The 27,417-nt window shown below is 55.0% G+C and overlaps 2 protein-coding genes across 5 annotated transcripts in view; one reads left to right on the top strand and one right to left on the bottom strand.

Annotated features, from left to right (window-relative positions):
- Slc5a10 (solute carrier family 5 member 10) overlaps positions 1 to 27,417 on the top strand; it is a 46,854-nt gene that overhangs the window by 8,957 nt on the left and 10,480 nt on the right. For 2 of the 3 annotated variants that reach the window (XM_040748818.1, XM_021225805.2), the window contains exons 6-9: positions 1,890 to 1,995; positions 2,256 to 2,336; positions 3,619 to 3,824; positions 7,642 to 7,777. In XM_040748818.1, coding sequence (XP_040604752.1) covers positions 1,890 to 1,995; positions 2,256 to 2,336; positions 3,619 to 3,824; positions 7,642 to 7,777 — 529 coding nt within the window. The remainder of the gene's footprint in view (positions 1 to 1,889; positions 1,996 to 2,255; positions 2,337 to 3,618; positions 3,825 to 7,641; positions 7,778 to 27,417) is intronic. The other variant, XM_040748817.1, reaches the window with a different exon arrangement.
- Fam83g (family with sequence similarity 83 member G) lies at positions 1,619 to 27,382 on the bottom strand. 2 transcript variants are annotated; one of them, XM_013111743.3, is made up of 6 exons: positions 27,276 to 27,382; positions 26,361 to 26,966; positions 16,390 to 16,557; positions 10,270 to 10,394; positions 8,319 to 9,588; positions 1,619 to 4,253 (listed from the first exon to the last, which is right to left on the bottom strand). In XM_013111743.3, the coding sequence occupies exons 2-6, from the start codon at positions 26,883 to 26,885 to the stop codon at positions 3,891 to 3,893; spliced, it is 2,451 nt and encodes an 816-aa protein (XP_012967197.2). In that variant the 5' UTR covers positions 26,886 to 26,966; positions 27,276 to 27,382; the 3' UTR covers positions 1,619 to 3,890. The 2 variants fall into 2 exon arrangements, with proteins under 2 accessions (XP_012967197.2, XP_005067700.2); XM_005067643.4 differs by lacking the exon at positions 27,276 to 27,382 and having other exon boundaries at positions 26,361 to 26,989.

The raw sequence follows: 27,417 nt of genomic DNA, 5'->3' as shown, positions 1-27,417 counted from the left end.
CTTTCTCACCCTCCTATCCACTGACTTCAAGGTGAGCTGTGAGGCAGCCTGGGACGGAGCTCAACACTGAGCTCAATGCAGAAGCTTGAAGGCCCAGGGTCCCACAGCAGGAAAAGATGGCTTCATTTGCTTCCTGGGACCACGGGACACTAAGCACGGCAACTGCTGTCCTGTTAACAATCTCTGTTAGGGGCTGTGAGCGGCACAGGAGCTGAGGAATATGTGACACTCAGGATGGTGCCTGGCATACCAACATGTGTCCACTACCAAGGCAGGCAAGATGGTAAGGGCCTTCTGGGACCACAGGGCCCAGGGAGCCAGCTGGCTATAGGAGTGGGCAAGGAGCTCTTGTAGAGAGCTTGGCAGGGTGTGGCAGTGTTGCTGGGGAAGGGGGAGGAGGGGAGGCCTGTGATCAGGTAAGCATGGGTCAGTCAGACCCCACTGCAGCAGCAGCAGCAGCCTGGCTTGCCTCAGGCCTGGGACTGGTCCTTCCTTTAGGATGAGGATGCCCAGTGCTGTCCTTTTGGCGGTGTCTCTGGGTTTTGCCATGATAAGCAATTTACACCAATCTCCTGGCCTCTATCTCCTGACCTGTGTCTTTGGTAAATTAGGTTAGACTCTTCAGCTTCCAGCAGATCACTAACAAAAGGCAACACAAAGACAAGAAGTCCCAGGGAAAGTCCCCACCTTCTGGACCTCTAATGCTAAGCTAGTGGGTGTCTTTACCTAGACCACTCTGCTCCCCCACACACACACCCAGAGCCAGGGGCCCCAGTGAAAGCAGGCGTGGTCACCTGAAAGCACCAGGTAGATTAGAGCTTCCAGACAGGTGGATCTCCCAAATGCGGAAGGAGCCAGCAGGGACGGGGGATGGGTATAAGAAAAAGAAGCTGTGCTGGTGGTGCTGTGTGCTTAGAGGTGTTACATGGCAGGGGAGAGACAGCGATGAGAGGCATGGATGGGGAGAGCGCATGGGAAAAGGCTTCGGGAGAGACAAGGGGGGGAGCTGTAAGGAACTGGATTCACCTCCCACACCCTGCACCGCCCTGGGGCCTAGATCCTGAAGCCTAGGGCCAGGCCGGCTGCTCTAACAGCCAGATCCTGAGGGATCTCAAAGGCTCTGGGACCCACATCTCCTGGGCCTCAGGAAGGCTGGGCTTTGTGCCAACTTGATGCATACGACCTGGGCTAGGGTGACCCATGGCCTGCATCTTCTCAGGGACCTAAAGGCTGTACGTGAGCTGTCCTCCCATGGCTCACTCAACAGAGTGACAGGTTTGGAAACAGTGGGTAGAGTAGAGGCCATTCTCCCAGGCTGGTCCTAAGGCCTGGACTCTATTTGCTTAGGCCCCACCATTGGTGGAAGGACCACCTGCTGGTTCAGCCAGGCTCGGGGAGCAGTGTTTGGCATGCCTATCACCAGGCGAAGCCCACCAAAAGGCAACGGAACTGCCTGTCTTCTGCACCGTTTCCAGCTGTTTCTGAGGCCCGTTAGTTTCTTTGCGTCTCTGGAGGCGTTCCTCTTGGATGCCTCCTTGTCACGGTCCCTTACGGAACCGAGGGGACAAGGCTTTCACATCCCTGGGTAGGGGCCAAATTCAATGACAACACTACTATCTGGTGGGCTACGGCCACTTTGAATTTTATTGTGACATTGACATCCGCCATACATCTGAACAGGACACACAGCTGTCCACAGCCAGGTCTCTCTCCCACCCTCAACCTGATGATGAACAGCTTGTGTGGGGGTGTCTCTTTCCTCTTCCCTGGGACACCCACACTCAAAGATGGTGAGGCTGGGTCACAGAGCCAGTGAGTACAGCACCGGGACTCTTGAGCCCTGTATCTCACTATAATGTCTGACCTCTTCCCGACTCTGCTTTCCCCAGATTGACCTGTACGCAGGAGCCCTGTTTGTTCACATCTGCCTGGGCTGGAACTTCTACCTGTCCACCATCCTCACACTTGCCATCACGGCCGTGTACACCATCGCCGGTACGGTTCCTGGGTGCCCACCAGAAACAAGGAGCCAGGGATACATACAGGGGAACCTTCCCACAGCATGGGGAGCCCCTGGGAGTGGCCAGTTCACAGGTGGTCAATGGGGATGTGGGGCCTGGCTAACCGCTTAGGTGCTTCAGTGCACAACCCGCCTGTCTCCAAGGACAGCAGGCCACCAGCAGCTCTGGTGACGATGATCAGATTCTCCTGGCTCAGGGATGGGACACTTACTCCAGCAACCTTGTTCCCGGCAGGGGGTCTGGCCACTGTCATATACACTGATGCCCTGCAGACGGTCATCATGGTGGTGGGCGCTGTCATTCTGGCAATCAAAGGTGAGGTCTGGGGGCTGGGCAAGGGTGGGCTGTCCCAGCACCCTGAAGAGTTCTTTAGTTACACCTCAGTGGACCTGCCCTGCTGCTGGCTTCCTAGGCTGATGGGCTCTGCTTCCTCCTGCCTATAAGGGCAAGTGGTGAGGTGCTGACTAGGCTCCCTCAGGGCTAGGCAGGCCCCATGGCAGGCAACTGTGCAGGCACACAATTAGCAGACCACAAAAGTGCTGAGGTGTTTCATCCAGTGCTTAGAGTCATGTACAGAGTCCTAGGAAGTGATACTGTCTCCTGCCAGACAAAAGCCTGCAGGGAGGGAGGGGTGCTGGACAGGTAACACTAGTCTAGAAACAGACAAGGAAGTTTTACTGGTGTTCTGGGAGGGAAAGGGAGCTAGGGGAGGCAGGGAGGGAAGATAGGTCTTAAGGTGGACATCTTGCAAGGTGAAGTCCCAGCTAAAGGTCTGAGACTCCGTGGCAGAGGCCACCCTTGGGTCTCCTTACAGAGATTTCTGATGAAACAGACCCTGGCCTACCTAGGCTCCTAGCTCCACACCCTGCTGGGAAAGAGGGTCTGGGGTGATGCCAGAAGCTGTCCTACATCCAGATGTGCTCCTCCCAGGGTAGCAGCCCCTGTCTCCAGAACCTACTGCAGGCGAGGGACCTAATGGCCAGGCACAGGCTGGACAAGAGGGCAGAGACTACAGACACAGCCAGGCCAGGGCTTGGCCTTGCCCCACTCAACCCTGAGGTAGACAGGTCATGCTCTGGACTCTGAGGAAAGGTGCTGGCCTGAGCCCTACCTGCTAGGCTGACCAAGAGCCCAGAGGAGCCTCTGCCTCCCTTCCCTGAGTCCTGCAAGGAAGGGCACAGTGCCAGCAGTGTTTCAGTTCTTGTGAAGTCGCAGCCTTCAGAAGCCCAGGTCACAGCTTCAATACCAGATGACTCAAATACCGAGACAACCACTTCCACCTCCATGAAGGGCCAGTCCAAAGACTGGCAGAGAACCCCAGCCTGAGGCCAGCAAGCTCCAGAGACTAGCCATGACTCCTGCTGGCCAACAGAACACTGTGGGCCCATGTGCAAAATGCTCATTTAATAGTTAGCTTAAATACAAATAAAATACTCTATTTCACCTTTTTTCTTTTTTTAAACCTCAGCCCCTCCTAGAGCAGGCAAGGTGAGGTAGGGACTCCAGTGTGACGCATGAAGTTATCTGTGAGATGAGGGCAGTAGGAGCCAGGGAGTCAGGGCCACCCAACACCAACCCATTCTGTCCAACTCTCCAGCTTTCAACCAGATCGGTGGTTATGAGCAGCTGGAGGCGGCGTATGCCCAGGCCATCCCCTCCAGGACCATCCCCAATACCACCTGCCACCTGCCGAGAGCAGACGCCATGCACATGTTCCGGGATGCTTCCACAGGAGACCTCCCATGGACTGGGATGACCCTGGGCCTGACCATCATGGCCACCTGGTACTGGTGCACTGACCAGGTGAGCGCCAACATCGCCCACCCCCACGTGCTGGCCTCTGGAATGGGTTGGGGTCCAGCTCGTCTGCTAGGGTTCCTTGTGGTCTCGGGCCCTGCGCTTAGAGTCAGATGGGGCCCACTGGCTGCCACCTGCCCTGGCCTTTAGATGCTTCGACTGGGACAATTTTGAGAATGGGATTCCAAAGGGACTTGGATGCTCCTCGGTGGCCCTAAGCTCTGCTCGGAGGCGAGTGTTTCGGGTTGGCCTTGGACTGCCAGGACCTGGTAACATTCGGGGTGCTGGGCCACCCTTGGGCTGCCAGTGGTGGGGGCCTGTTGTGGCTGGGCTTGCTTTCTTGGGAGAGCTCTGGGTGCCATCAGCAGCAGGCTGGTAACGGGGAGGCACTGGGGTTCTTGACGTAGTGCCTCCATGTCGGTGGAACTGCTGGCCCTGGAAAGACAAAGGAGAGTGAGGTCTGGGTGACATGTGGGAGGACAAAAGGACTCCTGCTGCACAGACCGGGCTCTGCCTAGTCTGCCTCTGCCACTCACCAGAGGGTTAACTACTTGTACCTCAGTTTTCTCATCTGTACTATGGGATGATTCTTCCCTTTGTGGTTTGTGCCCTGGCCCATCCATCTGCAAATAGGGTTAGGTATGGATGGAGGGACCACAGGGGATTGTTGGTGGCAGTGCCTCCATCTAAGCCTGGATGTTTGACTAAGGAGGACTGAGGTAATTCTGATCTCCCTTGATCATGAACCCTGAAGATGACTTCAGACAAGGTACTTCCCTTCTCTGACATAAGGGATCAATGCCTGCCCAGCCTATTCTGAAGGCTGCAGGCAGCCCTAGAGAAGAGGGGCATGGGAGGGTCTTGTCATGGGCATAGGTCCACTGATCACTGGTACCTAGAGCCCCACTCACATGAAGCCCACCATAGGATAAATCAACCAGGCCATGGCCAGCAGCTACTGAGGGCTGTGACAGTTTGGAGAGTGTCTTAGGCACACACACCTGATTCCTTGTGAGTCCACAGGGCCAGCTCTATTCACATCAAGGTCTAGAGACAGACCTGATGTGCACCAACTGGAGAAGTATTTCACATAGATTCCCAGTAGTGGAAATCCATATGGGCTGGGAGGTGACAGGCACTGGGAGGCTAGGTCTTCATTTTCCCTTGGTAACCTGTTGCTCTCAAGCAGGGCTGCTCTCCTCTGGGACCCCAGATGCCTGAGGTTCCCATCTGGCCTTCACCTCCTGCCCAGGCCTTTCAGGTGACTGGAAGCAGGCTCTACACTTTCCCTTGGAGGACTGAGGGCCAACCCCAGAAGGTGAAGGCCGCCTGGAGGGCTGCCAGGGGAGTAGATGGGCTCCTAATCCCTACCACTCTTGTTTCCTCCCACAAGGCATGCCTGGCCCAACCCCACATCTCTGGGTAGAATGTCATTTGGAAGCATTTCCCATGAAGGCCAATGAGTCAGCATCCATCCTGCCCTCATGGCTGGATGAGGCCAGATAAGGAGCCCAAGAGGCCTAGAGAGGGTCACCAGGGATGCAGAGGATGGTTTCTGCAGACCCCAGTGGTCACAGTACCAGCCTTGCCTCCCTAACCTCATCTTTGGCTGGGTCTGCTACAGGATGCCAGGCCAGGCTTTGGTATCCCAGATCCTGGGCTCCAGACAGCCCTCACTGGCACCTGAGGGTCTCTACTGCATGCTGATCTACATGCTTTTCCCTAGCTACAGGTCTACCCACAGCAACTGACCATTTTGTCACCAGAAAACCAATAGGCTGGGCATGGTAGCACATGCCTTTAGGCAGGCAGATCTCTGTGAGTTCAAGGCCAGCCTGTTCTTTCTAGGGGATTCCAGGTCAACCAGGATAACATAGTGAGACCCTGTCTTAAAAAACAAACAAAACAAGCTGGGAAGTGGTGGCACAGGCCTTTAATCCCAGCACTTGGGAGGCAGAGACAGGTAGATCTCTGTGAGTTCGAGGCCAGCCTGCTCTACAGAGTGAGTTTCAGGACAGGCTCCAAAGCTACACAGAGAAACCCAGTCTTGAAGAAACAAAAACAAACACAACAAAACAATAACAGAAAACAGGGCAATAGCAAATGAAGCGTCCGTTCTGCTATGCCACCGCCCCTCCCAGGCCTTAGTGTCCCTGGCCATAAAGCAGAAGGGTGTGCACAGAAGGGAATACCTCCTGGAATCCAGGAGGCTCCTGCATTTTACCAAGGTGAAAATGTGTGGCAAGAGGTGGGCTGTCTTCCTGCTGGTCAGCAACATCCTCCACCACAGTCATGACTATGAAAGCAGCTAAGAACTTTAGCCAGTGCATAGCAACCCCGGGTCCTGGAGAGCCAGGCCCAGACTGCTCCTACACAAAGCAATCAGCTTTCATCCTTGAAGCCATACTTGGCTGGGTGGCAGTGACCCATGTTCAGATGAGGAGACACAGCCCTGGAAGGTGAGGTGGCCAAGCCAGGGTGGGAGTGCAGGCCTCCCCAGAAGGAAGCTGGGTAGTGGGGGGCACCCCTGTACCGTTCCCATTTCATACATACTCTGAGTCACCTGTGGGGCACCTGTCACAGGGACAGCTGCTTAGGTTGAAATAATGGAGCCAAATGTGCCCTATCAACGAGAGAAGAGCACAGATTACAGATTCGGGAAAATGGGGCTTCTCCCTCTCGACAGCTGGAGTTGGGGCTGTGATACTTTCAGGTCAGTAGAGGGCAAGGCAACGTTAGGGCCTCCCCACAACACCCTCCTGCACAGATGGGAAACAGGCCTGCAGGGGTGCAGTAGGGAGAAGGAGGACGGGGTCTGCTGCCCTGCACTGAAGGGTCAGTGTTAGCAGTCACATGTGGAGGAAGTGAATATTACAGCTACTTCCTAATTGTGAGTCACAGATGGTGACAATCAACAGAATAACACAGGAAAAACACACATCAGAGTCATACTTATAGAACCCTATGAACAAAACACACATCAGAGTCACACTTATAGAACCCTATGAACAAGTTGTGGCATCAGAACATCTGTTCTAGTCAGTGACCCACACACATTACAAGTGCTGGCCCCACAAGGCTGCCAGGAGTCTCTGTGAAGCAAAGCACTCTCACAGGGATACACTCCCAGTCTCCCACTTTTTCCAGAATAAAATCCAGGTGTGGTCACTTATGCTTTAAATCCCATTTGCGAGACTGAGTCGGGGGTGGGGGAGTTGTTGTGAGTTCAAGGGACACACAGGTACAGTTAAGTTCCAAGCCATCCTGAGTTACAGAGTAAGACCCTGTCTCAAAAACAGAAGAAAAAAAAGGGGGGGGGGAGCTCTAGCTAGCAGTAGAATCAAATAGCAGATCTCAAATGCCACCTGTTCATGTGCACACCCTCACTCTGCAGACCCGGAAACTGGGGCCATCAGGATTTACCTAGCAACCATCACTACTAAGGTGCAAGCTTCCCTCTGCCCTGTCAGGTAGTCAGTATCAACTTCTGCTGCCAGGATTTACGTGAATGTCTGTGTTTATGAGGGTCCAGGGGTGGAGGGTCAGGGAGTCCAACACACCTGGGCCTCCTTTGGCTCTGACAAACACCAGGAACCCATGCTTCCCTGTTGGATGGGCAGGGAGATTGGCTCCCTGGGATAAGTACAGCTGAATAGGTGAATACTCCTGTGGTGTCCGCTGTGCTGACACTGGTTGCTCACCTTAGGTGAGTCTAGAGATAGTTACATTGTGTCTACCTGTGTTACCTCAAAGGCCCACTAAGGAGATGCTGATACAGGTATCCCCGAGGCTGAGCCTCATTTCTTCACCCCCTGTGCCCCAGGTCATCGTGCAGCGGTCCCTGTCTGCCCGGAACCTGAACCATGCCAAGGCAGGCTCCATCCTAGCCAGCTACCTGAAGATGCTGCCCATGGGCCTGATGATCATGCCAGGCATGATCAGCCGAGCACTGTTCCCAGGTAGGATGGGCGCTGGCGTCAGTGACAGGGCACCCACAGCTCTAAGGATTTAGTCTATAAAAGCCACTCACTAGGTGACAAAGGAGGGATCTCCTGTTGCCCAACATGAAGAGGGAGGGACTGTCCTTAGGAACACAAAGGAATCTACAAAAGAGCTGGCTTAGATGAAGACCAGACAAGGAGTATTTACAGCTGTGTGACCTTGTGCATGTAAAGGAACATCTCTGTGACCACTCACTTGAGTCTTGTCTGCAAACTAGCAACTGTACCTTCTGCCTGGTAGGATGCATCCAACCCTGTGACTCTGGGTATGTGGCAATGTGTGCTTTTTAAGGTTGTTTTGGAGAAGACTCTAGGACTGGGAGTCCCCAGGATAGTAATGGCCAGTCACATGGCCCTGTGTAGTTCCACTTCCCCCGTTCATCATCTCTCTGTGTAACAAGGGGCGCCATTGGCACCAAGGACGCAATGGTCCAGGCCATGGGCATTTTGGACTCTTGGGGTGACTGCAGAAGACCTGGGGATGAGGGACCAGACCCACCTGAGCCTGCCTGTCCACAGGGTGTTGTGCTTGCATCCTTGATGGGGCTACATCTTCTCTGCCCCGGCCCTGGGCCCACAGGGGGCCATTCAGGGGACCACCAAAGGTTCCTCGGGTTACATGAGGGGCACTCAGCTGTCGTTGGGGTGGGCGGCCTGGCCCATTGGCCACCTGCTCTGAGTGTCGCCTTTGGAGAGGTACTGACCTCTCCCTTACTTCAAAGTACTCGTCTGACATGGATGAGGCCACTGAGGGTCGCCGGTGGCTGAGGCCAGGGCCAGAGCTGCCTGAGAGGCTGTCCTGGTCACTGAGGGTCACATAGTCATCATCGTCTTCTTCTTCCTCCTCCTCCTCCTCCAGCCCATTGGGGAGTCCTGTCTCCAGACCATCAGGGTCATCCTGGGTAACAGATAACTGCCGCTGTCGGGGTACCTGGCTTTGGCTGGCTGTCCTGGGTAGCCTGGGGTCTATCCCATTTGTGGGCGTCTCCTTTTCTGGGGTCTCCAGGGCCCAGACAATATCGTTACCATCTTGAGCAAGTACATTTGCCACAGGGACTGTCCGGGGCTTAGGTATAGGGGCCTGTGGCTCAGGGCTCCCTTGGGGGAAGCCATTTTCAGCTGGGACCACATCCTGGGAGTCCTTGGGTGCTGAGGGAGGGCAGGGTTCTGGAGAGGGACGGGTCTCTTGGCTCTGCTTCCACAGCTGGTGCTGGGTGCTGGCATGGGCTGTGTCACGAATCTTGATGCGGTTCATTTGGTTGGGCTGAGGGTTCCAGATGTTGGGATCAATGATGTTGATGTAGCCCAGGATGTCACTGCCAGGCTCTGGGTCTGGCTCCACCCATGTGGGCAAGTACTCAAACATGTTGGCCCTCTCCAGGTTGAGCAGTCCAGGGTGGATAGGTGGCAGCAGTTCAGAGAGGTCCCCTGGGCGTTCAGGCACTGCAGGGCCCTTCAGCCCTTGGGGCCTTGTGACCTCCTGTTTCTCAGAGGAAGTCTTAGCAATCTCATCCACACTCTTGGCCTTGACCAGGGCATACTTGGGATTGACAAGCTTCTTGGCCATGGTGCCCGTGGGTACCAGGGGCACCACAGATGGTAGCACAATGGGCTCTGGCTCTGGCTCCTTCTCCATGGGGATGTCCTTGAGGCTGACGCCCTGAGACATGAGGTACAGCTCCTGGAACTGCCGATCAAACATCTCTACCACCTGACCAGACAGCACAGAGATCACATTCCGGTCCGTCCTTGCAGCTGACCATGTGAAGCTACAACACAAAGGCAGGGTAGCAAGTCAGACACAGAGTCTGTGTGCCTCCCTGAAGCCCTAGTACCCTGATTTAGCAAGAGTGTCTGGCCCCTGAGGCAATGAGCATCTACAGTGTATACTCCAGCTGGGGATTGACAGACTGGCTACTGGCCCTAGGATAAAAACCTAAGTGGCACCGGGGGTGGGGCACAGCTGTGGGGGAGGGGGTTTCAAACCTGAACCTGGAGCCTCTGTCTAGTTTTTCCCCAGCAAACTCCTGGGGCTCCACTGGACTCGTGAAGACAGCATGGGGATAGCCACTGCCGGGGCCGTCACTGGTGTCTTTGCTGTCATCAATCCCAGAGTGACTGTGGCAAATCTGCCCTGCCTCATGATGATGCAGAATTGGCTCTGTCCCTGAAGATGTCTCTCAGAGTGACTTTCCAGAGGGCTTGGGCAAATTCACCATGACCAAGCCCACCCTACCCCTGGGCCAGTGACTGTGTGGGATGGAACAACAGCCTGCTTGGACAAAAGTCTTCCCTGCCTATAGAGACAGTGGGTGGACCCAGGCCTGCACATAGCTCAGCAGTTTGGGGAGTAATGAACTGGAATAACCAGCGTGTCACATGCAGGGATTAAGGGCAGAAACCAACTAGGAACCAGAGGGACTCCTCCCCAAGTCCCAGAGGAGAATCACCTGTAGGAGCCACACACAGCCCGATCTCCATCCACAAACATGAACTTCTGGGCCAGGGCACCCTTGAACTTGGTGGCTGACCGTGTGAAGAACTCTGTTCCCCCGCTGCTGCGTACCCTGAGATTCTGTGTTGGGAGACAGGGAGGCAGAATTAGACAACCATAGGCGCCGCTTTCACAGGCAGAGGCAGAGTGCCCAGAGCCCGTAGGCAGTTTGTGGGGAGTGAAGATCGGGAGTGAGGCACAAGGTGTGGGGAAGGGCCGTGTATCTGGACCGTTGGGCCCGGCAAGCGGGATGGTGGAGCTGCTGCAGGGCCAGGATGGTCCCGGCTGGTCCCTAAGAGCATCCACAGAGTAACATGGACAAGACGAGACCTCAGTGGCAAGGCCAGTTTGGGAAGTGCTGCTGTCCAGGGTGTTGTAGGGTCTTGAGTGGGAGGGTTAACTTTTAGGAAGGTCCTATGGGAGGCAGGAGTGGGAGCAGGAAAAGGCCACCCTAAGGAACCTGGGTCTTATACTCTGACACATCCAGGGTCTTCCAGGGTGACTGGCCACAGGCCTTTCCTCACTCTGAATACAGAAAGGGCCTTTCTCTCTAGTGCAGCACCTCCTGATGGAAATCTAAGCATAAAGGGACTGCTAGGGCTCACAAAGGAGAACACGTATGGGACCTAGGGTCCTCCCTGACCTGAGTCTCACCAGAGCCTTCTGACTGGGCTACTTACACACCTCCCTCCTATGATGGAAGTCTCACTCCTGTCAGCCCTGGATCCAGACACTGGTTGGTGACAAAGTCTTTGTCAGACTGAGCTGTGATGTGCTGTCTGCTCCCTCACCCACTCAGCGGTTCCAGGTTATTAACTGCCCACATGCTCATTTGTTCACTGACCCCCGCTGAGGCCCCTAGTGGCAGACAAAGATGACAGTGACAAGGAGTCTACTGTGGAGGTGGCGGAGAGGCAGCTGAGTCAAACGACAATCCGGAATGCCCAGAAGCACATGAGTGCATGGAGGCAGAGGCTGGGAGGCTCCCGGGAGAGGATGGCGTGGGGCAAGGTAGGAGGGCAGACGCCCCAAGGAAGGATGTAGAGGCTGGCAGCGGAAGAGCAGGCTGTCTGCACAGCTGGGGTTCACTCCGGGGAAAGAGGCCTCACCTGCTTCTGCTGTGGGCAGCAGGAGCCATGGAGAGTTAGGGTGCAAGCTAGACCTGGATGTCAAAAGCAGCGCTAGCACGTGGGGAGGGTGCATGAATGAATGGGCATGCAGGAGGCAGAGAACGCGGAGGCTGGTGCGCACAAGGGAGGTGGCCCGAGTGAAGGTGTCACCCATGGCAGTCTCCTATTCCCAGACTCCCCTGATGGCCCAGAGTACTATCCACAGAAGTTGACAGGGGTGGCCTCTGGGTGGGTCCCTACATGATGTCCACCCAGCTGTGGGGTGAACAATTGTCTTGTTGTTGGGCCCGGCCCAGAAGGTAGATAAGCTGTTTCCAGGGCCAAGCTCACTCTGGCCCCGCCTGCCCACAGGCCTGCCCAAAGCCAGCTCAGCAGGAAGCTGGCCAGCGCCCAGGACAATTAGCACTCGTGACTTTGTACCTAACAAACACACTGCATACTCAGGGACCAGAGGTTAGAACAAAGATCTTAGAGGCCTTCCCTGTCACCTGTGCCAACCACAGCCCTGCTCTGTGGCATCCTGTGGTCTCACTGTGCAACACTCTGTATTCTGGAGCCATGTGCCCCACCTAGGCAACCAGCCTACACACTTCTCTCACTGGTGTCTGTCTCTATTCATCTCAAAGGGCTCAGAAAGTATTACATCTTGTAGTAACTCAGCCATGTGAGAGGCAGGCCTATGTTATGACACTGACTTGCTGTGTGATTCTAAGCAAGCCTCTGGCCCTTTCTGGGCTATAGTTTTCCAATTTGCATAGAGGGGATTGGCACTGAACCCATCAGCTCATCCACCACTGGTGCTGAGCAGCAGGCAGGGGCTTGCATCAGGCCCCCCACCCTCTGCCTCCTGTTCCTGGTAGCCTCGCCCCATGGGCCTGGCCCAGATGAGGTAATGTCTCAGGTGTCTGGGCTCGCGTGAGCAGAGGTGGAGGATCCCACAAAGCTGCATTGTCTCAGGTCCTGGGGTGTCCCTGGTTCGGGATGGGCAGGCGGGTGGAGGGTCCTTAGACTCTTTCAGACCTCCATAAGGTTCAGTGGAGTTGGGTGGGGGCAGGACAGGAAGTGGAGGTGAGTCAGGTTACTCTGACCCAAGACACAGGGCTGGAGTAGACTATGCTGATCTCCACCAGGCTGGCCTGGGCATTCTAGAACTCTGGTCTATGTGACTCCACACATGGTGCCACACACTGACTAGGCCTTTCCATGGCTCGCTCCCTCACCTGCAACGTGTACCTGTCTACCTGGGCCACCTGCAACTTAAGGGCTTAGTGACCTGCAGGGATTGCTTGTGTCACTGGGGACACATTGGAGTACAAACTTTGTAGCACGTCTTTGATAGCCTGGACTGTTCAGAGAAACAAGAACTGTCAAACCCTCTTGGTGGCCAGCCTAAGGACTTAGCAAAGGAGGTCATGAATCTTTGTCTCTTGATAGAATGTAGCAGGTCACACTCCTGACCTGAGCAGGGTGAAGGCATCAGTCAGCCGTGCCTGAACCAGAGGAAGAAGATGAGGAGATGAGCTGGGGGGTTGGCAGAGCTGTAGCTTACCCTGCACCTCTTACCCTGACTCATGGACAGACATGGTATTCAATGGGAAGTCCCTTGTGAGCTGGGACTTAGACACATGTGAGCCTACCCAGCTCCAAGCCCTGCTGTTAGTGCTCCTGGCCCTTCCCCTAGAATGACTGGCATGGCGGGGTAGGCCACTGTTAGGCTGTGCTAGCACTGTGATGCTTAAAAACAGCCTTGACTCTCTACCTGATTCATGACTGCCCAGTGAGGTGAGCCCCTTTGCCCCAAGATACAAGCCCCTGGCATACATTATCCTTATCTACCAGTGGTCCAGACCCAACCATAGGAGGTAGGACATGAAGTTACTCAGGAAGGGACAGGGGCTGGGGTCCAGCCTACTTCATCCTCTTCTCTCCCCAATAATCCCCGCTGGAGCCTGGCAGGATACAGCTGGAGCCTCTCCTTCCTTCATGACCCAGTCATGTATCCTTGCCATGAGCCTTCCCACGGCTGTCAGATAGCTGGTGTTTCCTTGCTTGTGGGCTACTCAGTCAGCTCAGGTGGCTGCTCGTTTTTCCAGTTTGCTTGCGCAGGCCAAGGAGCTTTTCACACTGCTAGGTCTTTCATAGTTCTGGCCTAGCTCCCACTGGCTCATGGGTACCTCTCAGCACTAGGGTCACCCCCATATGTGATCTAGTCACTGTGACCCTGGGAAAGGATAAGGTCAAAAGGCTGGGTACTCTTTTCAAGGCCTATTTCCCGCTTGTAATCTAAGGGTTCATTTCCTTACTACCTACAGGGCCAGTAGACTGTGGTGCCAGGAGCAGCAGGGACCCACACTTTGGAACAGGCTATGTATGCCATTCCCCTTCATGTGGGACTGGGGACAGGGTCCACCCTGGCACTAAAATAAGTGCTGGCAAGAGAGGATGGCTCCTACCAGAACACTATTTTGAGAAAACTGGAAGTCTGTGTCACTCAGAACAGAGCTAGGGATGTTAGGAGCTTTGTCCCTAACCACACAGGGCAAAGGAACCCCCATCTCATTCTGTGCCCACCACAGTCTCCTGTGCTCTGCCTAACAGTCCTGGCAGAGGGAAGGCATGAAGATGGGCCCATTTTCCACATGAGCAACGGACGCCAGAGCCAGTAAGTCTGCCTATGGTGTGATGGCATGGCAACTGGTGGCTTCCCAGTCTAGTATCTGGTACCCCATTGTTACAAATGTTACAGACTCGGGGGCAGGTTGGAGCAGGGTTGGACAGGGCAGTGGGTGGCTGAAAGCAGCCCATGGTTTACCAGCACCGGAAGTGCTCCTAAAACAGGCCCAAACCTAGCCAGCCCACGGCAGGAAAGTTGGCCAGGAAGGCAGGCTCTCACACGGTGACATCTGGCAGGGCTGTGTCCACAGGGACCTCTGACCAGGGCTGTGGCGAGACTGCTACAGATGGGAACTAAGAAGCTGGGTCACTTCTTGCCCATGATGACGTCTGAGTCCTGGGACCATGCCCTTTAGACCTTGTCACCTTCCCAAAGAGAAAACCAAGAGGGATGGGACAGGACAGGCTACTGAACCCAGCAAGCTGCCCTGATGGTCCCGGGACAGGTAAAAGCTAATAGTGGGATGGGGCAAACCTCCCATGCCGCTCTCCTAACCCCAGGCTGGCAGCGGCACACCTGCTCAGCCTGAGTGTCTGCACAACTACTATCCCTTAGTTTCACTCACAAGCAACTCTGGGAGCCAAGTCCAGCAGTGGTCAGTGGACAGAGAGTCCATGTGGGTAGCACCAAGAATTCTGAGAGACAGGTCTGCACTCTCCTTGTCAAGCCAAGTTCATACTGGCTTTTAGGTCTTAATGTCCCTATCATTCTTGTGAACCTAGTCTGGACAGTCTGGATTCAGACACCCCCATAAAGCCACAGGCAGAGCTTTATAACTTCAGGGCCAAGTCCCACTGCTTCCCATGTCCTCAAGTTCAGAAAACCCCAGGATGAGGAGCCTAAGAAGGGCCCTCAGGCACTGTGGGGCCAGGGCCTCCAAGCAGCCAGCCTGGGTAAGGATATCCCTCGGCAACTTTAGGTCCCAGCCTTCGCCTGCCCCTACTATCAGCGTGATGGGTGGAGTGGCACACATGTTAAGCACAAGCAAGCAGCATGTGGCAAATGCATGGAGGAGGGACCTTCCTGGAGCTCCTGCAGCTGCCACCCGCCCACAGAGCCAAGCCACCTCTTCTGAACTTCCACACAATGGCTCTTTCTGGCTGGCATGAGCTGTCTGCTACCCCAGAGCTATTTCCAGGTGCTAATTACGAGCCAGGCAGGTGTAAGGCTTGGGGTCAGCCTACCTGGAGACCACATGAAGAAGTCCCTGAAATTAGAGGCTGGTGGCACAGTAGAGAACTCACACCCACTTGAAAGGCTCCGCAGGGGGCCTTGACAAATGCTAACAAATTACAGGTTCCAAGCCCTGCCTCTGTCACCAGCCCGGTATGACGGCCATCTGTGTTCCATCACAGGCCTCCAGCCTGGGGCACTTGGCCCTCATCTCTAGTTTATTGACAGTGACACCAGGTAGCTGCTTTTACTGCTTCATCTGCAAAATGGGAATGACAGATGAATGCCACTTGGGTTGTCACCAGACTAAAGTAAGTTAAACTATGGAAAGTGCCTTGGACAATCGCATGCTATGTGAGTAACAGCTTCTTCTGCAGACTTCTCTATACCCATGGGCATGTGCTGTACATAGGTGCTAAACAATGGCTGAGCAAGCCACCAAATGCTAGGGGTTCTTAGTGGAGGAGCCTGCCAACATCGATTTATCTACCCATCAGACCAATGAAATCCTACAGCCTAGAGCAGTAGGCAACAAGATCTCAAACAGAGCAATGTGAAGCTGGGAATCCAGGCTTTCTCTTCTCCAGCTCCATTCCACTATGCCTCTTTGCCCCAAAGATCTATCCTACTCTGTTTAGGCATCTCACGCCCATTTCAACCCTGACTAGCATAAGGGTGTTTCCTGTGTCTGAGCCAGATCCTAATGCCAGTCAGTAGAACTAATGAGACAGATTTAGGCTTAGCACAGTAAAGGACTTCTTGGGGGTCAGAGCTCTTCAGGTGAGGTGTGAGCTGCCTGCGGAAGCTGTGAGCTCACACCTGTCACCAGAGGTATGCAGGCAGACAGGAAACCTATGTGGAGTGGGAAACACAGGACCTGGCAGGCACTCTGGCAGCTGGTTGCAGGCATTAGATTTGTGTTTATCTTATCTGCCTTTGGAGGTAGTAAGTATCTTATCCCTCAGAGCATTCCAGTTGTGTGACCACCTGGCAGAAAGCTTCAGGATGACTGAACTCTGTTTGGTATAAGGCAATATGTTTGCTGACTGAATGAATGACTTCTGCCCTCCAGTTGCCCAAGCAAGGGAAGACAGCTCACCTTGAGGTGTCCCAGGTGCATGCGGGCCCGCTCACACATGTGCAAGAAGTACTTGACATTACTCTCATCCACAATGATGTACACAGCCACCTTCCTCTTGAAGCCAGCATCCAGCAGGTCCTTGAAGATATCCACGTCAGTGAACATGTCCATGACCACAGCTATCACCTGGGGACAGGGAAAGACAGGGTAGTTTATCAGCACACCAATGGGAACAGGATCCCTGCTGCACACAAGACACAAACCTGTGAAAAACCTCGCTCCAGTACTCCTCAAGGCTGATGTAGGGAGGGGTGCAGACATGTCAGGAGGGTAGGAAGGCTGGTGACCTAAGAGTAGGGCAAGGTCTATGTCACAGTTCCACGTGTTCAGATGGGTTCCCAGGGACTCCTTCCACAGCCAGGTTGCGAATTCACCGACTGATGCTGACACTAGGAATGTCCAGGGAGGCCCTGAGCGCAGCCAGGGGCTCAGCCTAAGAACCTGTATTGGTGCCCTCCTGGGTCAGATTCAAAATCAGCTGAGACAAACCAGACGTAGCCACAATGGGGAAGAGGCCAGTAGGTGGCATGGCCACCAACTTGGGACCTTTCTTGAATCCTGGGCAGTGGTAAACTTGAACAGTTTGCCTATCTGGACCAGCCAGTACCCACATCAGCATGTGCTTTCTTGAATCCTGGGCAGTGGTAAACTTGAACAGTTTGCCTATCTGGACCAGCCAGTACCCACATCAGCATGTGCTCTTCTTGTCACTTGCCAGCACCTCTGCCCACCACAAGTGATTTCCACTCCCCTGAAGCTGACTAAGGGTGGAGTTCCAGAGGTCAAAGTGTATCCACACCTGTCCCAGCCCCTGCAACCACCTACCTTAGCTCCCTGCCAACCACAGTGTTGGAGCAGGACTTACAGTGTGGACCTGACCCCCAGAAGAGCATGGTAATAATTAGACCAGGGATGTTCCCAGCTCAGCTGCTGGCTCCCTACCCTGCCCCTTCTCTACTGCCTAACATTGCCTGAAGAGCTGGGACAGTGGGGTTGGAACCTCCACAGAACTACCTGGGGGCTGAGCTTATGAGTGAAGCTCAGTATCTTCCTTCAGTGAGATCTGTATACACAGGGTGGCAAGAGGCCTGCTGGGGACACGTCTGCACGCCCACAGTGAGCTCACTAGGCTAGCCCCTGCAGGCCCATCTGGGCTCCTCCCGAACCTCTGGCCCTTGCTGATGACTGTGGCTCATCTGGCACAAAAGTCCAAACTCCTCAGCAGGAGGAAGCTCTAGGCTGCCCGAGTGACCCTAAGTTAAACCCTTGAACAACTCTGGGCTCTTGTTTTATCATCAGCAAAATGGGCTCCATTCATGAAAAGCAAGCACATTCAGGGCAATGCATGTCCAAGACCCAGGCAGCCCTGCCTGTGACAGCCCCACTCAACCTCTCATGAACAGCCGAGTGAGATAGCAGCTCACAGCTGGGCGAACTGAGGCTGGTGAAGCCATGAGACAAGGTGAAGCAGAGTAAACACTGCCCACTCCCAGATGTGCAGGCCAGATGTGCAGGGCTGCTGTCTGGCCCGCCTTTGGCCCTGTGGTCTGCAGGGCCTGTGAGTGCCAATCTGCTCAGAATGAAGGGGAAAAGAAGGCTGAGCCCAGGAATCCCGCAGTCTTCAGAGAAGAGCTTCTCACATCTATCAGGGCTATCTGGGGGTGGAGGCAGGCAGGGGTAAACTAGAGGACAGTGTCAACACTAGCCGAGGAAGCACTTTCCGGTGCAGAGTGGGAGAGAGAGACAGAGGACCCGAGAGCTTCCCATTGGCAAGAGCCAGCGGCTGCTGGGGAAGCCTGCCAGCAGGTGGGCTCCCAAAGGCCTTGGCAGACTGGCCGACTCTGGATGACGGTGTATGTATATGAGATCCTATAGGCTGTAAGTCACTCCACCCATGATGGTCTTGGTTAGACTACTCCTGAGCAGGCTTCATGTGCTGCCCTGAAAGAGGCCTGACCTGGCTGGCACATTGCTCCCTGGAGGTTCTCCAGCACACTGTACCCCAGAGCGGTCACGGCTGGTTCCAAGCTGTGGGCACCACAGCAGATTGAGATGTGCCCCAGCAGGACAAGGGACCTGATCCAGGAATCACAGGCTGCCAATATGGACTTGTTGGGACCTACGCCCCAAGGTGGATCCCTGACAGGGTCCCATGGCTGGCTGGCTCTCTTTAGATGCTGGATTATATCCCTAGGATGGTGAAAGAAAGACTATAAAGCTATCAGCTAATATTGGGAGGGGAGGACTGCCTGGTGCTCCTGGGATCTGAGGTGATGCTGGAGGGGAGGACTGTCAGGTGCTCCTGGGATCTGAGGTGATGCTGGAGGGGGGAGCTGCCTGGTGCTTCCAGAGCCTGAGGTAATGTTGGAAATGGAGGTGCTCACAGTGCTCTGCTATGTGAGGTAATGCTAGGAGAAGGATTCTTGATACTGCCCAGCAACCTCACATCTTGGTCTGCTCATGGTCAGGCCACAAAGGTTCCCTGAGAGCTCTTGGACACATTAGGATGTATTGACTTTGTAGATGGGAATGTGGAGGCAGTCAGTGACAAGCCTGCCCCTGCTTGCTCCCCTCCTCTCAGCCCAGGATATCTAGGGTTCACAGCTCCTGACACCAACACCATTACCTCTAGGATCATCACAAATGCTGCAACCAGCCGCTTTCCCTGCCATTCACAGGAGGACGCTGAAGTCCTGTGCCTCAAGACCACCTAATTACCTGTTTGGATAGCCTAGCTCATCTGTGACACTGTGAGCCTATCAAGGAGTGTCCTGACTATGCAGTTCTTGGGGCGTTTTCATCTATCAGTGTGACAGGCAGTGTGACCACAGAGTTCCTGCAGCACCCAAGGCCCGGTACTAGCCATCGCCTGCCTTAGGTCCCTCAGTTTCCACATCTGTGAAATGGGGTGGTGGACAAGCTATCGAAACCTGTCCTTTCTTTGCTGAAGCACCTGCCTTTATGCACCCAAGAGCCCTGCTCACAGCCCAGTGGGCTGGCTGGAGTATCCTGCCATGCCAACAGGGTTTGTGAAAAGGACATGTTAGTAGCTGCTCCTCAAAAAATCTCATATCCTTGCCAGGTGCTGACACTAGCCCAGAGCTCCCAACACCCACAGCAGCTTCTTCTAGGTCCCTAGAGCTTCTAAATCTCACCCAGTAGAGCAAAGTGTCCTCATGGGATAGTGGATGGACAGGCTTCCCCACAAGTGCCAGAGAGGAGGGGAAGGAGAGGCAGTCGGTTGGTCTAACATAATTGAAAACCACTGGGGTACAGGCCCAGCTTCTGACACACCTCTCCTGACCCCACTGATACCTCTTCCCCAAAACATCCTGCCTTGAGCGTTCGATACAGGCCGTCTCCAAAGCCATTAGTCGATTTTGCCCATCTCTGGAAAGCTGTTCAGGGCCCTCCAGCAGGGCAGCTCTCTCATGGAAGGAAAAGCCCAAAAGGGGCAGCTAAAAGCAATAGATGGTCCTCATACAGGCCCACAGGAGGCTCATGTCTCCCTAGCTAGGGCAGAAGCCACCCAGACACGTGGGGCCTGTGGACAGTCCACAAAAGGATACTGCCTAGGCAGTGAGCAAGGAAGTCTTGAACCAGGCACAGGCAAACCTGCAAACAGCTCGGTTTCCTATTCCAAATGCTTGGATCTGTCAGTGTGGCAGGCGAGCGGCATGGATGTCAGGGAATGCATCTGTATCCCAGAAGTGATGAAACTGCCAGGGGACTCGGTGTGACCAGTGGGCCAGTGCACCTGCTTCTATCCTAAAGTCTTCTGCACCTTCCTAAAAAGGGTTAGGAGCAAGACTTGTCAGCATTCAGCTGGGGCCTGGTACAGCAGTGACAGAGGCTTGTCTGACATGCTGAGTACCATCCACAGCCTATACCCCACCCCCAAAAAGTGTTTACTTCTAAGAAACTTCACTGTATTCTATAACAAAACTCTAAGGCATTTAAAGGAACACAGACTATCAGGCTACAACATAAAATCCCCTGTTTTTGATGGGCAATGAGACTCACTGAAGGGGCAGGACAGCCAGAACTATATAGAGAGATCCTGCCAAAATAAATAAACAATAAATAAATAAAGGTATGGAAGAATAAAAAAGTCTGACACGAAATGAAAATGTATACTGGGTGTTATTAATAGAGGTCAGATATCACGGAAGAATAGTGAAGTCGAAGACCTAGGAGCACCAAGTATCTGAATGTCACACAGAGAGCAAGAGGCTGGAGAACAGCATGCCATCAGCATGGTGCTAAGCTGCAAGAAGCCTAATAGAGGGAGCTGGAGCCTCAGCTCACCGCAGGGGGTGGAGTGAGAGAGAGATTAGAAACACACGTGACTAAATAACCACTAAACATCTTCACGTGATAAGAATGGAAGTCCACAGGCTCAGTGACACACACAGAAGAGACAGGAGGAACACTATTAAAGCACATCTCAAAATCAGCAAAAGGGAATCTGAAGAAAAGCCAGAAGGAAAACAGATCATTGCATATGGAGGAACTGAGCCAAGCCAACATCCCACCAGAGTCAGCGAGAGAAGAGGCAGTGAGCTTTCAAGCACTGCATGAAGAAACAGGCTGTCTCCCTAGAAGTAGATGGCGAGGGAAAATAACATTCAAAACCAAAGACAGCATAAAAACTGGTGCACAAAACTTGCAGAATTCATTCCTGACAGGCTGTGCGCTGCAGCCATCAGCCCTGGTACAGATGAGAGAACTGGGGGACTACAGCCGACTCGAGTTCATGGTGGGGGCCCAGATGTTTCCCTCTCAGTCAGCGTATAGAATGGAGATAGAAGAGTGACTCTCCTGCCCTATCTTGTGTTCTAGTAGTGGGCGGGACACTTACTTCTTGGAGTGAAGAGGTCTGACCCAAGCCACAGGAAGAGTGGCAGGACACCAACATTCACATGCAGGGAACCAGAGTGTTGCGCTTCCCAGAGACACAGTCACAGCCCAGGGTTGCACACTTCCTCCCATGGCCAGGGTCATGTATTGTCCCTAGCTCTGATTCCACACCACCATCTCCCAGAGCCCACCTTATCCTGAAACTAACCTGACTCAGCCTGCCCAGCCCTGCTCTGCCTTCCTGGGTCTCCTTCCCACTCCAAGACTCAGTTTCTCTACTCGCTATAGTGATATGAAGAAAAGATGGACCTCCACGTACTTCAGCCTGCAGTCTGAAGCCCAGCTGCTGCTTGGGAACATGCTGCCTACTAGAAGGAAGCCTCATTAAAGCCAATTAGAGGAGGGCTGCCACCAGCAAGTTACAGACAAGAAGCCATGCTGGCTACTCCACAGGCTCTGTTCAGGGGTGTGGGTGTTGCTCTGAGAATCCCTGCACCCCAGGAAGACCAGCCTTCTCTCCCTCCCTGAGGCTCAGTGAAGCTAAAAACTGGGCTGTAGAGCCAAGAAGGTGACATTGATAGGACTGCCCTGTGTGACTCTTGGGTATGAATATGAAGATAGAGGGGAGTGAAAAAGAGACCTGGCATTCACTGGACACAGCTTGGCACCACATATCCTGGGACCACATAACACACTGGGAGACAACTCATGCTCTCTTATGGTCATTTAAATCTCACCTGGACTTTGACAAGCAGGTGTCAGTCTTACTGAGATCAGCCCAATACAGAAGTGAGTTCCAGAGACAAGACAGAACTGGGCTTCGACCTTAGCCTGCCTGACACTGAAGCCAGTCCTCCCTACATTCCACATGGAGTGTGCCCTGGACGGTACCAGCTTGTCTGGGAGCATGTCCATTGGGGGTCAGTTGTGAACCTTAGTAGTTGCCAAGTGGGAGGCAATCTAGAGCCTCCCTCGGCCCACAGGGTGACCGAACTTCAGTTTCAGGGTGACCTTTCAAACTACCATGACCTAGAACTTCATGGAATCAAATCCAGGCCCAGCCATCCCAAAGACCCAAAGCTCCACCCCATCCTATGTTTTGGTCCCATCTGCAATATGAGCAGGTGCAGGGTCCCGTCCTGGAAGAGCAGAAGGACTCCTTCCACAGGGCACATCTCAACTCTCCATTAAGATGCAGGTGCTTGCCACGGGGTGGGGAGCCTTGGAGAAATCTAGAGCCAACACCTGGGATTACGCTATTTGATGGCTCCCTCCCCAACAGGTGCGGCCTGGCCCAAGGCGGGAGCTGCCACAGCAGGCAGAAGGCAGCTCCTCTGTGTTGGGGGCTATTTTGGTGCAGTCATGTGCCACGGAATAAATAGGACACATCCTGAGGCATACGCTGTTAGATGTTGTCTGCAGATATCAGTATGCTCCCCAGCTTGGACAGCAATGACAGCACTAGATGGCATACATGCACTTACGAAACTGTGGAAGGCATGCAAGCCAGCGTTGACTGAACCTTCACGATGATGTGGTGTGTAGCTAGCCTGCAGTGCCGAGGGATATGGCTCCCCAGGGGGACATGGCTCCCCAGGGGGACTGGGCATAGCTGTCGCTCCCCACTTCCGGTTCAACACGGTCAGCTTTCCTCTACCCCTGGCAGCCCAGTGTCTAGGGGCCCAGGAATCTGTGAACACGATTTCACTGCCCTGAGCCAAGCAGGCAAGGAACAAGGCCTAATGGGCCCATTATGGGATGTAGTTGCACAGAGCCTGCAGCACAGATCCTCCTGTTCTCAGTTCTGAGGCTTTGGGCAAATTGCTTGTCCTCTCTGAGCCCCACCAAACCTTGGGTTCCTTCTGTGGACAATGGAGGCAACACCCACTTTATGGAGCTGTAGCAAGGATTGCACAGAGCAGGTAAAGTGCCTGTTCAGCACTTGGCATATAGTTGGTATTTAATAAATGCCTCATTAAGCTGCCTTTGTTCTCCTGAAGCCAAGTGGCAGGCCAGGACTCCAGACTGTGAAGGCAGGGATCTGACAGGAGAGATGTGGGGTCAGGCGTGCATCATGAAACTTGGCTCCACTTTCTTCCTGCTGTGTGGCTCTGGACACAAAACACAACTTCTCTGGATCTCCTTTCCTAAACCCTGCCTAGAAGACATAACTCTGGGCCTAGTTGAGGGACAGCTCCTGACACAGCTCCTCAGCTTCCTTCTGTGTCTTCCATGGTAACTTGGGGAAGATATGACAATGGCCATGAGGCTAGTTGGGGGAATCTAGAGGTTAGTCCTGGAGGTGGGCACTGGGATCTGCTGGAAGAACCTCTGACTGAGGCCCAACCCCACCCAGCCTCGCCCTCTGGAGGCTATACTTGCTCTCATCCCTCCTAAGCGTGATGCTACAGGCCTCTGGTATGCAGCTGGAGCCCAGGGGAGGTTCCTCCCAGCCTAGGGCTGGAAGAGGGGTGGGGAAGGGCAGGCAGGGGCTACCTCGGAGGGGAGCTCACTGCAACTGGACAGCAGCGCAGAGCATAAACAACCAAAGAGTATGATGTGGGACCCCACTGCTCCTGATGAGTCTAGGATCCTGGGCAGCAGGTGGCAGGACCAAGCAGACCCTCCACAGTCTTCAATGACTGACCCACCTCACAGACAGAATGACTAGAGCCTGGGGAGGAGCCAGGGCTGCTCCAGTCTCACAGAGAGGCAGTACTAGGGCCTGCTCCCACACTCTAGTGCCTTCCTGGTCAGACCATTTCAGTCTTCAGGGAAGGGAGGATGCAGCAGAGTAATCCTGACAGGGACACGGGCCACTAGGGGTGGCTGAGGTGGCTTGAGCTGAGTGTGTGCTGTGTCATTTCCTTGCCCCAGGGTCTGTCAGTTGTGCTGACTACTGGCAGGGTGACTCAGTGCCAGCAGCCATGCTGCAGAAGCCCCTGTGGAAAAGGGCTAATCAGCAAAACCCCCACCCCAACCCTAGGAAGCTGGGGTTCCCCTAGCACTGGCATGGGATGAAAAGGGGAGGTGGGCGACAGGAGCCAGGGGTGACTCACGGTGAGAGATAAGACAGGGAGGAGCAAGGAGAGGGCGGGCGGGCAAAGCGCTCTGTCAGCATCCGCGGGCGTCTGGGCCTGCCCCAGGAGGCTGGGAAGCAGCAATAAGGAGGTAAAGACTCAGGCCACCTAGGTCAGCTGCCTCTCCCAGGTCCCGCTTGTCACTGCTCTACTACCAGGTACAACACAGGGTAGCTCCTGGAGAACAACAGGCCTGAGTGATCTTGGACAGGGAGGACTAATCAGTCTGGCCTCAGTTTCTACATGTGAAAAAAGAGGCAGATAACACTACCTGAGATTATAAAGTGCTCGCACTCCACTGAAGCTATTATTACAGCCTTCCCACGTATTGTGTGGGCCACAGGACAGAGATGGGGGAACGAGGACTGCACAGGCCCACAGGGGAGTGGCCTAGCTCAAGACAGCACAGCAGGGCCATGAACACATCTTTGATCTCTGTAAGATGGGCATAGCCTCTGTCGACTCTGAGGAACCCTGGGGACTCCCTGTTGTGGGGAACAGGCTCTAAGTGTAAGAAACAGGAGGCAAAGCCTCCCCACGACAGGCAGTCGGAAGTCACCCACTACAGTGCCACACAGATGGGGCTCACATCAAGATCGTTGTCTCTGCGACTGTCACCCTTGACAGGTGTCACCAATAACCTTGGAGAAGTGGGAATGGATGAATATGAAGCCATAGCTCTGCGGGGAGTGTATACATCTCAGTTGTGGCCACAAGGATGTGGACAGGAAGCCCTAAGGGTACAGTGTGGCCCCAGGCACCCCTATCTGTCCCTATCACTGGCTGGCCCTGTGTCCTGTTCTGTCTGCAGAAGATTAGAGCCTGTGGCTGTTCCCAGGCCCAACTGGAAAGTGGCAGCTGCCTCCTACCTGCTGTGAGAGCTCAGGCACAACAGGTCAGGCCCCATTCAGAGTCTTTATTCCTCCTCCCAAGAGACTGGGCTCTGCCACAAGTGGAAGTCACCTCAGGCCCTTTCAGGGGCAACAGATTCTCAGCTATTGTCTAATGTCCAGAGGATTATTCAGTCCTTCCTCATTCCTGTTACCCGGTACTCCATCATCACAATGGCCAGAGATGCAGTTTGTATCTACAGACTTGAAACCCTCAGCTGGTGGCCCAGTGGACAGAGCCTCCACCCTGCTGGAAGCCAGCCAGGCCACCCTCTCAGCTGCTGACCTACTTCTGGTCTCTCTGCCCAAGAGCTCCTGGACCTGTCAGCCAGGACACCCCTGGGGTGAACATCTGGCAAGTACACTGCTCCACTCTGGGCCTGAACGGTGAAGAGGGTCAGACCCAGCTAGGAACGCTCTCACTACCACCAGAGCTACCCCAGATAGAACAGTTATGGTTTGGCTGTGTGTACAAGCAATACACACTGCTTTTCAGGATGTGTGTCAGTGTGGTACAGTCGCCCATACCCAGGGCACTGTGTAGCCCAGTGGATGTCAGGTAAGGGCATCCAGACAAGGCCTCAGAAGCCTCCTAATGACTACCCAAGCAGACACTGTCACTTCTTCCACTGGGGAGCCTTCAACAGGTGGCATCCCGTTCATTCAGACACCCTGGCCAGTCACTGAGCACAGCTAGGAAGCAGGCAGATTTTCTCAGGGCCCCAGACCAGCCTCCACGCCTCTCCTCCAGACCCCTTCCAGCAAGCTCACGTGTGTGTGTGTGTGTGTGTGCACGCGCAAACACACACACACACGCTTCTATCTTCTGGCGGATCTGAGGCAAGGCAAGGAAGAGTGGGCGAGAGAAAAAGCCCAGATTCCTCCCACCCAACTTAAGCATTGCGATCTGAGAAGCTCAGAAACACTCCAGTCGGGCACAGAGCCCTTTGAGTCTGGAAGCTTAGTGCCACCTGCTAGAGGAGGCGGGCATTGGGCTGCTGCCCTCGGAAGGAGGCAGCCAGGAGGCCAGTCAGTGGTCCCAGAGCCATCTGGGTCCCCATGTGTGCCGGGTGAACGGGGTCCCGCCTCGGCGCCTCACCTTCTGCGCCTGGCTGATCATCTTGCGCACCACTTCCTTGATATGCGGCTGCCCGTCTATGGGTGGCTGCATGTAGACACTGGCCCGGGTCACACCTCTGTAGGCGATGGTGTCAGGCCAGCCCAGGTCCAGCTGCGGGATGGAGCGGTCCGACTTCTGGGGCCAGTACTCCAGCGAGGGCAACGGCTCGGCCGTGGCTGGGGGTCCTCCCGCCGCGCTGGCATCCTCGCTGGCATCCACGCCTCCGTTGTCCTGGAGCTCGGGCCGGCGGCCTGAGCCCCGCGGGTCCTCGGAGCCCGGGTCGTACACCTCGATGGTCTCCACGATGCGCGCGAGCTCCAGCTCCGACAGAAAGTCGCGGATGTTCTCGCGCTTCAGCACCTCATAGAAGGCGTCGCGACCGCGGGCCACCAGGGCCTCCAGGGCCAGCCGCTGCTCCTCGCTGTAGAAGAACTCGGGCTTCGACTCGCTAGAACGCCAGTTCACGTGGTTGTCGTCCAGACACTGCACCTGGGAGAAGGCCATGGCGGCCCTCGCTGTGGGAACGCGGCCCGACGGGCACCGCGCTCTCGGGCTTCACCGGCTCAGCGCCTCTGGGAACCCCACCTGAAGGAACCAGCAGAAGAGCGCGGAGCGGGTCAGAGGGCGGGAGTGGGCGGGGCGGGCGGGCGGGAGTGGGCGGGGCGGGCGGGCGGGAGTGGGCGGGGCGGGCGAAGGGAGCCGGACTGTCCAGGGCGGCGGTGCGCCTCTGAGTCTTGGGATCCGCCTGAGGTTCGCGGAGCCCCGGCAATAAGATGGGGCTGCCAGGGAACCCCGCCCCAGTTTGGAGAAGGAGCAGGGGCCCAAGCCCGAGTCGGGTTTCTGGAAGGACGGCTCACAAACCCGGAGGCCTGCCCGGAGGAGGGAGTCCCTTACCGGACAGGTGGCGCCGTGCAGAGCGGGCGCCGCGAGGAACGACCGGCAGGCAGTGGTGGTGGCAGCGGGCTGGACGGCCGGTGACTAAGGGCGGTCCCGCCCATCCCCTCCGCTCTCACCTGGGGTCACGTGCGGCCCGGGG

This window comes from Mesocricetus auratus, unplaced genomic scaffold (genome assembly GCF_017639785.1).
Source record: "Mesocricetus auratus isolate SY011 unplaced genomic scaffold, BCM_Maur_2.0 Super-Scaffold_100007, whole genome shotgun sequence".
Taxonomy (NCBI): Eukaryota; Metazoa; Chordata; class Mammalia; order Rodentia; family Cricetidae; genus Mesocricetus; species Mesocricetus auratus.
The sequence above is the reverse complement of the archived record's forward strand: the minus strand, read 5'-3'. Positions and strand labels throughout refer to the sequence as shown.

What these genes read in the sequence shown, in the direction of transcription:
- Fam83g (XM_013111743.3), bottom strand. Translation starts at nt 26,885, where the DNA reads ATGGCCTTCTCCCAGGTGCAGTGTCTGGACGACAACCACGTGAACTGG. An exon ending in TGCACCTGGGACACCTCAAG is followed by an intron (nt 10,395 to 16,389) that starts GTGAGCTGTCTT and finishes CTCCCAACACAG; the next exon opens with AATCTCAGGGTACGCAGCAG. An exon ending in GCTGTGTGTGGCTCCTACAG is followed by an intron (nt 9,589 to 10,269) that starts GTGATTCTCCTC and finishes TTTGTGTTGTAG; the next exon opens with CTTCACATGGTCAGCTGCAA.